Source organism: Hemibagrus wyckioides, linkage group LG24, assembly GCF_019097595.1.
Source record: "Hemibagrus wyckioides isolate EC202008001 linkage group LG24, SWU_Hwy_1.0, whole genome shotgun sequence".
NCBI lineage: Eukaryota > Metazoa > Chordata > Actinopteri > Siluriformes > Bagridae > Hemibagrus > Hemibagrus wyckioides.
The window spans coordinates 6,434,743-6,447,455 of NC_080733.1; the positions used below are offsets into that span (position 1 = coordinate 6,434,743).

Consider the following 12,713-nt stretch of genomic DNA (forward strand, 5'->3'; position numbering starts at 1 on the left):
CTTTTATTCACATGGTTAAAGTTTTATTTCCTACATTTAAAAAATAGCATTAAGTAAAAACACTTTTACACACTATGTAAACACAATATGTCTAATACACAACACGTGGTCCTTTGTCCTTAACATGTATTATTTTTCTTTCTTTCTTTCTTTCTTTCTTTCAGTTAGTCATAGATAACTCTTCTATTCCCTGTTCTATTCTTTCTTTCTTTCTTTCTTTCTTTCTTTCTTTCTTTCTTTCTTTCTTTCTTTCTTTCTTTCTTTCTTTCTTTCTTTCTTTCAGTTAGTCATAGATAACTCTTCTATTCCCTGTTCTATTCTTTCTTTCTTTCTTTCTTTCTTTCTTTCTTTCTTTTTCTTTCAGTTAGTCATAGATAACTCTTCTATTCCCTGTTCTATTCTTTCTTTCTTTCTTTCTTTCTTTCTTTCTTTCTTTCTGTCTTTCTGTCTTTCTTTCTTTCTTTCTTTCTTTCTTTCTTTCAGTTAGTCATAGATAACTCTTCTATTCCCTGCAGCCAATGCGCAGTGAGTTCCGCCAATGTGAAGGCGCGTTACAATCGCGGAAGTGATTTCAGCCAATAACAATCGGCGAACTAGAAAACTTTATCAGCAGCTTCATCTACACTAACTTCAATACGGGAAGCAACATTTCTAACTTTCCCCCCTGTGTAGCAGGGCAGCGGTTTCAGGTCTCGACACTTTTGTACTATTACCATGGCATCTTCACCGGGCTCTCGGACTCTTAGCAAAGACGATATCCATTACAAGCTTCATTTTCGGATGATAAACGAGCAACAAGTGGAGGATATCACCATAGACTTCTTCTACAAGCCACACACCATCACGTTACTGACCTTCACCATAATCAGTATTATGTACTTTGCGTTCACCAGGTAAGCTGTCTGAGATCCTGCGTTAACACCAGCCTCATGGCTGTGCTCATTAGTCTGGGTTTGGTGTTGGATGTCAAGTCAAGTCAGAGTTATTTATCATTTACGCAGTATGTCAAGACATGTGCATTTGAGGGAAGGCTAAAGGTGAGGCTCAGGTACATTAAGGCAGGTACACAACAGCTTTAACAACTTCACTGCATAAACTGAATGCAGTTCTAGTAAACAAAACAAATATGAGTAGTGTAAACAAGACACTGTATGACGTTGTTTGTGGACACCTGACCACCACACCCACATTTCTTTTTGCTTTTGGAAATATCATTTAGTCCAGTCTGTTCTACACACATTCAGTCCTCTAGGAAGGATTTCTGAGTGTGGCTGTGGATATTCAGAGGTGGTGGTGAGATCAGACACTGATGTAAGAGTGAGGAGGTCTGGGGTGCAGTCAGTGTTCAAGTTCATCCCAAAGATTTCGGTTGGGTTGAGTCAGAGTCAGGGCTCAGTGCAGGACACTTGGTTTCTGCCACTCCAGTCTTCTCAAACCATGTCTTCATGGAGCTTGCTATGTAGGCTTGGGCCTGTAAGTGAAGGGAAATTGTATTTATACAGCATACGAAGGCATTTTACACTATTGTGTGCTGCCAGCTTCATGGCAACAGTTTGGGGCAGAACAAAATATGAGTCCTGTGGCCAGGTGTCCGCACAAATTTGGCTCTATAGTTTAGTACACTGTGCTGAAGTAAGGTGTAAATTAATTTGCAATGGACATGTAAAGTAACCCAGCAAATGTTGTGTTTGCGAGTTTGGTTAAAATGTTTGTTCTTGATAGTGGCTTGTGTAATATTAGTCATTCAATCGTTATCAACGCCTGTGGTTATAAATAAAAAAGTTCATTTAAATGCACATCACAGTGACTTTAACTTTGAAACGTGTAAGGTGATGCATGAGGTGATACATTTATGGCAGGGTAGTCACTGCTTACACTATCATATGCGCTTATGCTCCTCTTAAACCCAGTGTAAATGCTTGCAGCGATGGCTGCTTACTCACAATTTATTAAACACTGATGCAAATCGTAGTAATTACCTAATTTCAGTCGTTGTGTGGGGCAAGACGTTATCCAGGCTCACATGTTCATTAAAACAGTTACCAAAAAGCAATTAGTCTTCAGTCTCTTCCTATTAACTAACAACAATACTTGATTACTTCTGGACATATCTGTATGTATTTAAATGAATTTGTTGATTATTTTAACTCCAGATTATAAGATCAAAATTTATATGATTTCTAAGATTTTTTTTTTGGAAAAGACAGACATAACAGAAGCAATCTGGTGAATGTGATCAGCAGTTTAAATTCTCGGGTGGAACGAGAAATATACAGAATTTTCAGTGATATTGAATAGGACAAATTTTTAAAAAAAATGTAAACACCTTTGTAATTTCATAGTAAGGTCACCTGAAATCAGCCTCGCCTTAATCTACTAATTTTTTTTTAAAGAAGTCAGAACACTCAAACAGAACAGGTGCTAGAATTAGGACACAGCAATATGACATGGAATTATGTGACAATATATTTTTCTCAGATGTGGCAATAGTCAAAATGAGCTTTTCAGTAATATTTTAAAACAGGAATTACAAATTGATTTGATATTACCTTTCTTTTTTACAGATCCTTTAAAACTGTAATTGTTTTTCAGTTTAAACCTTGCAGCCTTGCAGATTCTTTTTATGTGTATATTGTGATGTGTGATGTATCTTGGACGTGTCTTTATTGATGTATTCAGGTATGAGCAGAAGTGAATATTTTATGCAAGATCTGCCTTAAAAGCATGTGGGATTTTTTTGGACCTGTTCTGCTTCTTATCATCCAAGTTCTGTGTGGAGGATAGATTTTAACCTCACTCAGTGTTAAAGTAGCCTATAATAATTTAGTCATATTATGTTATTCTGGAATTGAGATTTAGGGTTCAATGTGACGTTTCATAACATCTACATATGAAAGACTTTTATCTGGCTAAAAAATTGCTGGCAGTAGCTTCTTAAATGACAGTAGCTTCTTTATTGTTTTTATTTTTTACAGAAATGATTCAGATCCTGACAATAACCTGCGGGTGGGCATTGCACTTGTTGTCTCATTTTTCCTTGTTATCAGTGTCCTGGCTTTCCCCAACGGTAATGGCATGAGTTATATTTACTTTTCCTCTACTGTACAGTATCCTTCTGCACTATGATTTGATTTTGTGTTGTAAAAATCTGTGGTGTAAAAATCAGTCACTGAATCTGTGAACGTGTTTCCTGTTACTCATGTGAGTGAAATACACTTAGGTTAATATTATATTAAAATGTTAGAACTTGCTTTGGCTAATCATCAACTTGGTTATAAGTCCTTTGTCTGTGCTCCATATGAATGGGTGGAATCTTGTTTCAGGTCCGTTTACCAGGCCGCACCCAGCTATATGGCGCATGGTTTTCGGTGAGTGGATACTGTCACTCTGATGTCTCACTTACCAGGAGCTTTATTTGACCAGTATTCTTTAGCCTTCAAATGTTGGCACCCTTTTGCAGGTCTCAGTGTCCTCTACTTCCTTTTTTTGGTGTTTCTCATCTTCCTGAACTGGGACCAAGTAAAGCTCTTGATGTACTGGCTGGACCCCAACCTGCGTTATGCAACACGTGAGGCAGATATTATGGTGAGTGATTAGGAAATGTTGTCATCAGTCCTAGTTGTTTGGTGGTGCAATATTAACCTGTTGAGCAAGTGAGAAGTCGGTAAGCCATAGCTAGTCACATGACGGGGGACCGTTTTCTCTGTTGTAATCTTTGAAGTGTTAAAGTGATGAAGTCATAAGTGATGCAAGTGACTAAGACAATGTTGTAAAAAAATTCGACGCCCACAGTAAAGGTAAACTCTAGCAATTAACAACTAGAATGTTTCCATTTCCAGAAGAAAATACGAGTGTGATTGCGAAAAGCAAATGTTGCTTAAACTACTGCAAAACATTCTCAAATAATACACTTAACCGTGTCGGGTCTCGAACCCAGGTCTCCAGCATGGGAGGTGAGCGCTGTACCAGATAAGCTAAACTGCATCTTATAATACCCCTGGGATCAGTGGAGTAATGTTTTACATGCACAGCATCTACCGATCGCCTCCGGGAAAAACCGAACTAGTGTGTGCGCTCTGTTTAAATGTCCATACGGAAACCAGGAAATGAAGTCCGTGAAAAACTGCATTAAAAAAGTCATATAAAATAAATTAAAATACTTATCAGCATGAAAAGTAATAGCGCACTTAAGCACAACATGAGCAACATTTTAGCGTTGGAACCATGTTTCTAGCTATTATCGTTTAGGACTAGTAGGAAACCAGAATAATAGTAATAAAGAGTGACACAATCACACTAATTACACAGTTGTGCTGTAAATAATATTACACATTAGTATCTTTTGCCATTACGGCTTTTCTCGGCACGGTAGCAACATCTCTGAATGATGTACTGTATATCTAAATGTGTTGAAGTCGATCCATTTTTTTATAGAGGTTTCTTTAAATCTAAAGTACAACTTTGTCTCTTGAGACACCAGCAGCTATATCGGTCGCATTATATTGATATTTTGGTGCACCAGAACAGCTTCAGCATGCTCTGGCATACATTATACAAGTCTCTAGAACTATATTAGAGGACAGAACACCATTTTTTCCGAAAGATATTCCTCCGATGGCGATGATGGTGGAGAATTTCTCTTAACACTCCCATGAGCAATCTATGGCAGCCAAATTTCCCTCTAGCACAGCAGAGTTGTGGGAGTCAAGTGGTGTTTGTTTTTTTTCTGGTGTAGGAAACACATACACTCACCCACATAAGAATATGATGAAGGATGACTCATCTGACCAACTCACTTTTTCCACATCTCTATAGATCACTGTTTATGGTAACCCTAACCAGTGAAATCTATTCATATTTCTGTGTGCACAATTTTTCAACTGTTTGCTCATGTAGGCTTTTTTTTTCAATTCATTTATTTATTTTAAAAAATAAATAAAAATAAAATATATAAAAAATAAACATGGCTTATTCCTACATTGAAACATGAGCCAGGTGATCAGTGTTTGTCTGAATTCACTATAACGATGCCTTCTTCAAAGAAGATCTTTTTCCATTACCATCATTTTCCAAAATTGAGGTCAGATAGGCTTACGCAGCATTTCTATACCGGCTCCTTAGTGTATATAATATTTTATGTACATTTTGTGTATCTGTACAAACTCCTCTTTTTATTATCTACTGTTCTTTGACTCTCCTCCTGTCCCTTCTTATTTACTGTGCAGGAATATGCAGTGAATTGTCATGTGATCACATGGGAGCGCATCCTCAGCCACTTTGACATTTTTGCTTTTGGCCATTTTTGGGGCTGGGCCATGAAAGCTCTGCTAATCCGCAGCTACGGGCTCTGCTGGACCATCAGCATAACGTGGGAGCTCACAGAGGTGTGGCCAAAAACACAACACTACAAGTCTTTACAATAATTAGGCTGCAAAGGGATCAAATTGTACAGTGAACTTAATTAGCTTTGGAGGATAGTTTAATGGGTTGCCTTTATTGGGCATTATTTCTTACTTTGTTTGCCTTATATGCTTTAATGATCAATTTATCGTCATAGATACCTGCTTGAAAGAGCTAGTCTACTACAACATTTCCATAAAACATTTCCCAAAACTATCCTGTAGTATTTTTTTTCTCTTTTACCTGTGCAAAAAACAGCCTGATTTGTAAAACACTGTTTTCTTTACATACACAATACTGCATTTACATGCACAGTCGAAATTACACAAGCAGCTGAACAGGTATTTAGTTAAGCCACATGTTTTCCCTGATTGCGTAGCTGAGCTTATTAGTCAAATCAGGAGGTGACGTACATGCGTACCTGTGTACACTTCAAGATTCAAATACAGTCAAAAGTTTGCATACACTTAAGACAAAATGAACAGTTGAACTTCAATCCACAAAACAGTTCATGTGTTGGGTTGCATAGGTGTTACTTTATTATAAAAGTTAACAAAAACACTTATATAATGTATGGTAAAATATTACAAAGGTTAATTCTATAAACAGCATTGTTATGATTTGATATATTTATCTCAAACATTTTGCAACCAGGGAAACCTTTAACTCTAAAATAAATTCCAGACTTCAGATTTATTTTCTGAATGATATTTAAACATTAAATAGTTGAAATTGAGTGTCAGGGTTTTGATTCAATAATTTCACTTGATCCATTTAATTCAATAGACTATCAGCTATAATAACTCAATATAATAATAGTAATTATAGTAAAGTTGATTAATGATGTGTTGGGATTTCTACATATGTGAAAAATATGCAAGATACGCTTGTGGCTTTGCAAGATATTGTTTGGCTACAAAATTCCAAAATAGTCTTCTTTATTTTTGTTTTACTTCTTCTTTAATTTTGTTTTCTGTTATTTATTTAATATATTATTTTCATTCATTCATTCGCTCTCTCTCTTTCTCTTTCAGTTATTTTTCATGCATTTACTGCCCAACTTTGCTGAGTGCTGGTGGGACCAGGTCATTCTTGACATCCTGCTCTGCAACGGAGGTGGTATCTGGCTGGGCATGACTGTGTGCCGCTTTCTGGAGATGCGCACTTACCGCTGGGCCAGTATCAAGTGAGTCTTGTGTTCTTGTCCAAGTGGTTCTTTCTGTAAGTGTCTTATTAGTTGAGAAAAGAACGGCGCTACTTTATTTTTACTAAAGGTGTGCTGTGTAATCGAACAGCTCTCCAGACCTGGACAAAGAAGGCAGTGTAGAGCTTCTGGTAGAGTGAGGTAGGATGGGTTTTTATTATAGCTCAGAGGATATGGCAGAAATTTTTTTTTTCCCCATTTTCTCCCCCATTTTGGTCCTGACAGATCATTCCCACTAGTTAACTCTCCCCATCACATGACCACCTGGGCAGAGTGAAAGCTAACATGCACTTCCTCTAACACATGTGCAACCTGACACGCGCACCTTTTCTTTTCTTTTTTTCAATCTGCTGCTCATACTGTGCCACAGGACAGTGATCTGCACATTTTCCACATACATGAGCTCACAGATACCCATCATTGGCTAGTTTTGCTAATATTTCAATTGACATTTCATTACTGTGTTAACATACACTACTTGACTAGTTATTTTTGTTACTTGTCGAAGACCATTTTTGTTACTTACAAAAACACACTCAGTGTGTTATTGCTGTAATTTATTTCGTATGGATTTGGACTCAAGTGTTTTCTCTTGTGCTTGATAATGGTGTTATTGTATTTCATACAGAACTCGGAGAAGGGACTTTTGACACACTTTAAGCAGTTTAGACATCCAGGTGCAAATAAAGCCTTAAGATAATCAGAACTCATGATGCACACTAAAACATGTTTTTCAAGTGTATCATGTTTCATACGATTTAGGAGCTGGTTGATTTAGGGCATGATTTAGGTGAAGCCAACTACAATGTTGACTAAATTGCTCTAGTGTTAACATCTCTCTGAACACTGTTTAGTTGTTGAAAGTGTTTAATTAAGATTAGAAGGAAACATGAGTGAAATAGAGATGTTATAACAGCAACAAGATGTTATGTTGCCTTTCTTAAAGGAGCTTTTGAAAAGTTACGATTAAAATCATACGATTAAAAGCCATGCGATTAAAGTCAGAATAGGCATATCTTTATTGCAAATGGAATATCATTCAGATTACAATACATTAAGAATAGAGTTTCCGAAAGGAAAAAAAAACAATCAAACAAGTAGATACTGTCTGTGTAGAGTGTCACATATCATCTCTGTGTCTCTGTGGGTTTCCTCTGGGTTACCTGGTTTTCTCCCACCTCCCAAACACGTATCAGTAGACTGGATTAGCAGCAGTAAATTGCCCCTAGGTATGAATAAGTGTGTGGGTGGGTGGATGGACATGGTATCATGTGATTGATGTACTACCATCTAATAAGTACTCCAGCCTCATACCCAGTGTTCCAGGATCCATCCAGCCACCCTGCCCAGGTTAAGGTGTTTACTAAAGATGAATGAATGAAAGCTGTGTGTGTGTATATGTGTGTGTGTATATGTGTGTGTGTGTGAGAGATAGAGATTCTGTTTGTGTGTCTCTGTCTATGTCCCTGTCTCTGTGTGCCCATCTGTGTGTGTGTCCCTCTGTGTGTGTGTGTGTGTCCCTCTGTCTGTCTGTGTGTGTGTCCCTCTGTCTGTGTGTCCCTCTGTGTGTGTGTGTGTGTGTCCCTCTGTGTGTGTGTGTGTGTCCCTCTGTGTGTGTGTGTGTGTCCCTCTGTGTGTGTGTGTGTCCCTCTGTGTGTGTGTGTGTCCCTCTGTGTGTGTGTGTGTGTGTGTGTCCCTCTGTGTGTGTGTGTGTGTGTCTCTATCTGTGTGTGTGTGTGTGTCCCTCTGTGTGTGTGTGTGTGTGTGTCCCTCTGTGTGTGTGTGTGTGTGTGTGTCCCTCTGTGTGTGTGTGTGTGTGTGTCCCTCTGTCTGTGTGTGTGTGTGTCCCTCTGTCTGTGTGTGTGTGTGTGTCCCTCTGTCTGTGTGTGTGTGTGTCCCTCTGTCTCTGTGTGTGTGTGTCCCTCTGTCTGTGTCTGTGTGTGTGTGTGTGTGTGTCCCTCTGTCTGTGTCTGTGTGTGTGTGTGTGTCCCTCTGTCTGTGTCTGTGTGTGTGTGTGTGTCCCTCTGTCTGTGTCTGTGTGTGTGTGTGTGTCCCTCTGTCTGTGTCTGTGTGTGTGTGTGTCCCTCTGTCTGTGTCTGTGTGTGTGTGTGTCCCTCTGTCTGTGTGTGTGTGTGTCCCTCTGTCTGTGTGTGTGTGTGTCCCTCTGTCTGTGTGTGTGTGTGTCCCTCTGTCTGTGTGTGTGTGTCCCTCTGTCTGTGTGTGTGTGTGTCCCTCTGTCTGTGTGTGTGTGTGTCCCTCTGTCTGTGTGTGTGTGTGTCCCTCTGTCTGTGTGTGTGTGTGTCCCTCTGTCTGTGTGTGTGTGTGTGTGTCCCTCTGTCTGTGTGTGTGTGTGTCCCTCTGTCTGTGTGTGTGTGTGTGTCCCTCTGTCTGTGTGTGTGTGTGTGTGTGTGTCCCTCTGTCTGTGTGTGTGTGTGTGTGTGTTCCTCTGTCTGTGTGTGTGTGTGTGTTCCTCCGTCTGTGTGTGTGTGTGTTCCTCCGTCTGTGTGTGTGTGTGTGTGTCCCTCTGTGTGTGTGTGTGTGTGTGTCCCTCTGTGTGTGTGTGTGTCCCTCTGTGTGTGTGTGTGTGTGTGTCCCTCTGTCTGTGTGTGTGTGTGTCCCTCTGTCTGTGTGTGTGTGTGTGTGTCCCTCTGTCTGTGTGTGTGTGTGTCCCTCTGTCTGTGTGTGTGTGTGTCCCTCTGTCTGTGTGTGTGTGTGTCCCTCTGTCTGTGTGTGTGTGTGTCCCTCTGTCTGTGTGTGTGTGTGTCCCTCTGTCTGTGTGTGTGTGTGTGTGTGTCCCTCTGTCTGTCTGTGTGTGTGTGCCCCCCTCTGTCTGTCTGTGTGTGTGTGTCCCTCTGTCTGTCTGTGTGTGTGTGTCCCTCTGTCTGTCTGTGTGTGTGTGTGTCCCTCTGTCTGTGTGTGTGTGTGTCCCTCTGTCTGTGTGTGTGTGTCCCTCTGTCTGTGTGTGTGTGTCCCTCTGTCTGTGTGTGTGTGTGTCCCTCTGTCTGTGTGTGTGTGTGTGTGTGTCCCTCTGTCTGTGTGTGTGTGTGTCCCTCTGTCTGTGTGTGTATGTGTGTGTCCCTCTGTCTGTGTGTGTGTGTGTCCCTCTGTCTGTGTGTATGTGTGTGTCCCTCTGTCTGTGTGTCTGTGTCCCTCTGTCTGTGTGTCTGTGTCCCTCTGTCTGTGTGTGTGTGTGTGTCCCTCTGTCTGTGTGTGTGTGTGTCCCTCTGTCTGTGTGTGTGTGTGTGTGTGTGTGTGTGTGTGTGTGTCCCTCTGTCTGTGTGTGTGTGTGTCCCTCTGTCTGTGTGTGTATGTGTGTGTCCCTCTGTCTGTGTGTCTGTGTGTGTCCCTCTGTCTGTGTGTGTGTGTGTGTCCCTCTGTCTGTGTGTGTGTGTGTGTGTCCCTCTGTCTGTGTGCGTGTATGTGTGTGTGTCCCTCTGTCTGTGTGTGTGTGTGTGTCCCTCTGTCTGTGTGTGTGTGTGTCCCTCTGTCTGTGTGTGTGTGTGTCCCTCTGTCTGTCTGTGTGTGTGTGTGTCCCTCTGTCTGTCTGTGTGTGTGTGTGTCCCTCTGTCTGTCTGTGTGTGTGTGTGTCCCTCTGTCTGTCTGTGTGTGTGTGTCCCCCTCTGTCTGTCTGTGTGTGTGTGTCCCTCTGTCTGTCTGTGTGTGTGTGTCCCTCTGTCTGTCTGTGTGTGTGTGTGTCCCTCTGTCTGTGTGTGTGTGTGTCCCTCTGTCTGTGTGTGTGTGTCCCTCTGTCTGTGTGTGTGTGTCCCTCTGTCTGTGTGTGTGTGTGTCCCTCTGTCTGTGTGTGTGTGTGTGTGTGTCCCTCTGTCTGTGTGTGTGTGTGTCCCTCTGTCTGTGTGTGTATGTGTGTGTCCCTCTGTCTGTGTGTGTATGTGTGTGTCCCTCTGTCTGTGTGTATGTGTGTGTCCCTCTGTCTGTGTGTCTGTGTCCCTCTGTCTGTGTGTCTGTGTCCCTCTGTCTGTGTGTGTGTGTGTGTCCCTCTGTCTGTGTGTGTGTGTGTCCCTCTGTCTGTGTGTGTGTGTGTGTGTGTGTGTGTGTGTGTGTGTCCCTCTGTCTGTGTGTGTGTGTGTCCCTCTGTCTGTGTGTGTATGTGTGTGTCCCTCTGTCTGTGTGTCTGTGTGTGTCCCTCTGTCTGTGTGTGTGTGTGTGTCCCTCTGTCTGTGTGTGTGTGTGTGTGTCCCTCTGTCTGTGTGCGTGTATGTGTGTGTGTCCCTCTGTCTGTGTGTGTGTGTGTGTCCCTCTGTCTGTGTGTGTGTGTGTCCCTCTGTCTGTGTGTGTGTGTGTCCCTCTGTCTGTCTGTGTGTGTGTGTGTCCCTCTGTCTGTCTGTGTGTGTGTGTGTCCCTCTGTCTGTCTGTGTGTGTGTGTGTCCCTCTGTCTGTCTGTGTGTGTGTGTGTCCCTCTGTCTGTCTGTGTGTGTGTGTGTCCCTCTGTCTGTCTGTGTGTGTGTGTGTGTGTGTGTGTGTGTCCCTCTGTCTGTGTGTGTGTGTGTCCCTCTGTCTGTGTGTGTATGTGTGTGTCCCTCTGTCTGTGTGTCTGTGTGTGTCCCTCTGTCTGTGTGTGTGTGTGTGTCCCTCTGTCTGTGTGTGTGTGTGTGTCCCTCTGTCTGTGTGTGTGTGTGTGTGTCCCTCTGTCTGTGTGCGTGTATGTGTGTGTGTCCCTCTGTCTGTGTGTGTGTGTGTGTCCCTCTGTCTGTGTGTGTGTGTGTCCCTCTGTCTGTGTGTGTGTGTGTCCCTCTGTCTGTCTGTGTGTGTGTGTGTCCCTCTGTCTGTCTGTGTGTGTGTGTGTCCCTCTGTCTGTCTGTGTGTGTGTGTGTCCCTCTGTCTGTCTGTGTGTGTGTGTGTCCCTCTGTCTGTCTGTGTGTGTGTGTGTCCCTCTGTCTGTCTGTGTGTCCCTCTGTCTGTCTGTATGTGTGTGTCCCTCTGTCTGTGTGTGTGTTCCTCTGTCTGTGTCTGTGTGTGTGTGTCCCTCTGTCTGTGTGTGTGTGTGTGTGTCCCTCTGTCTGTGTGTGTATGTGTGTGTCCCTCTGTCTGTGTGTCTGTATGTGTCCCTCTGTCTGTGTGTCTGTGTGTGTCCCTCTGTCTGTGTGTGTATGTGTGTGTCCCTCTGTCTGTGTGTCTGTATGTGTCCCTCTGTCTGTGTGTGTGTGTCCCTCCGTCTGTGTGTCTGTGTGTGTCCCTCTGTCTGTGTGTGTGTGTCCTTTTGTCTGTGTCTCTGTCTGTCTGTCTGTCTGTCTGTCTGTCTGTGTGTGTGTCTCTGTCTGTCTGTGTGTGTGTGTGTCTCTGTCTGTCTGTGTGTGTGTGTGTGTCTCTGTCTGTCTGTGTGTCCCTGTTTCCATGTGTGCCTTTGTCTCCAGGTGTACCTCTTTGTATGTGTTAATTTAGATTGTTCTCATGTGTGTCCATGTGCTCAGGGACATTCACAGTGCTACGGGAAAGCTAAAGCGTGCTGTACTGCAGTTCACTCCAGCTAGTTGGACCTATGTGCGCTGGTTTGACCCCAAATCTTCCTCCCAAAGAGTGGCAGGGATTTATCTCTTCATGATCATCTGGCAGGTGTGTTACAGCATAGGACTGTGAGCTTTTTTTCCCCCCAGATTTGCTGATTATTGTTGATAAGTTGATTTGGTGTAATGTTTCCTCTGTAGCCATGTATTATTCTTTTTTTTGTCTTTTCAATCTTGTCCACAGCTCACAGAACTGAACACATTTTTCCTGAAGCACATCTTCGTGTTCCAGGCATCTCATCCCCTGAGCTGGTGTCGAATCCTCTTCATCGGGATCATCACTGCCCCCACTGTGCGGTACAGTATTCTTGATGATTTAGTCTACTGAAAATGCTCAGTACAGTCCAAATGCAAGATTTTACTAAACGGTGGAGTCAGTGAATTTCATTACAAGCATGTCAGAGAAAACATGATGGACGGATAAGAGTATTATGAAAGTGCGTCATCCTGTATCTTCAGAGATCATCAGAGATAAGTTCCCAAATCCGAAAGTGAAGCTTAAACTAATCCCTGTTTAAAACCTATTAATTAATCAGTTTAACTTTTAATAGTCGCAAGCTTCTTTCAAACCTCGGCTCATTTACCAA

General features: G+C 42.4%; 1 protein-coding gene across 1 annotated transcript in view; it reads left to right on the top strand.

Annotated features, from left to right (window-relative positions):
- Positions 1-597: 597 nt before the first annotated feature.
- The window catches only part of ptdss1b (phosphatidylserine synthase 1b), a 13,887-nt gene continuing 1,771 nt past the window's right edge, over positions 598-12,713 (top strand). Inside the window, exons 1-8 of the mRNA XM_058378404.1 lie at positions 598-893; positions 2,976-3,067; positions 3,324-3,368; positions 3,461-3,585; positions 5,226-5,384; positions 6,435-6,586; positions 12,034-12,175; positions 12,311-12,423. Coding sequence (XP_058234387.1) covers positions 715-893; positions 2,976-3,067; positions 3,324-3,368; positions 3,461-3,585; positions 5,226-5,384; positions 6,435-6,586; positions 12,034-12,175; positions 12,311-12,423 — 1,007 coding nt within the window. The 5' untranslated portion in view covers positions 598-714. The remainder of the gene's footprint in view (positions 894-2,975; positions 3,068-3,323; positions 3,369-3,460; positions 3,586-5,225; positions 5,385-6,434; positions 6,587-12,033; positions 12,176-12,310; positions 12,424-12,713) is intronic.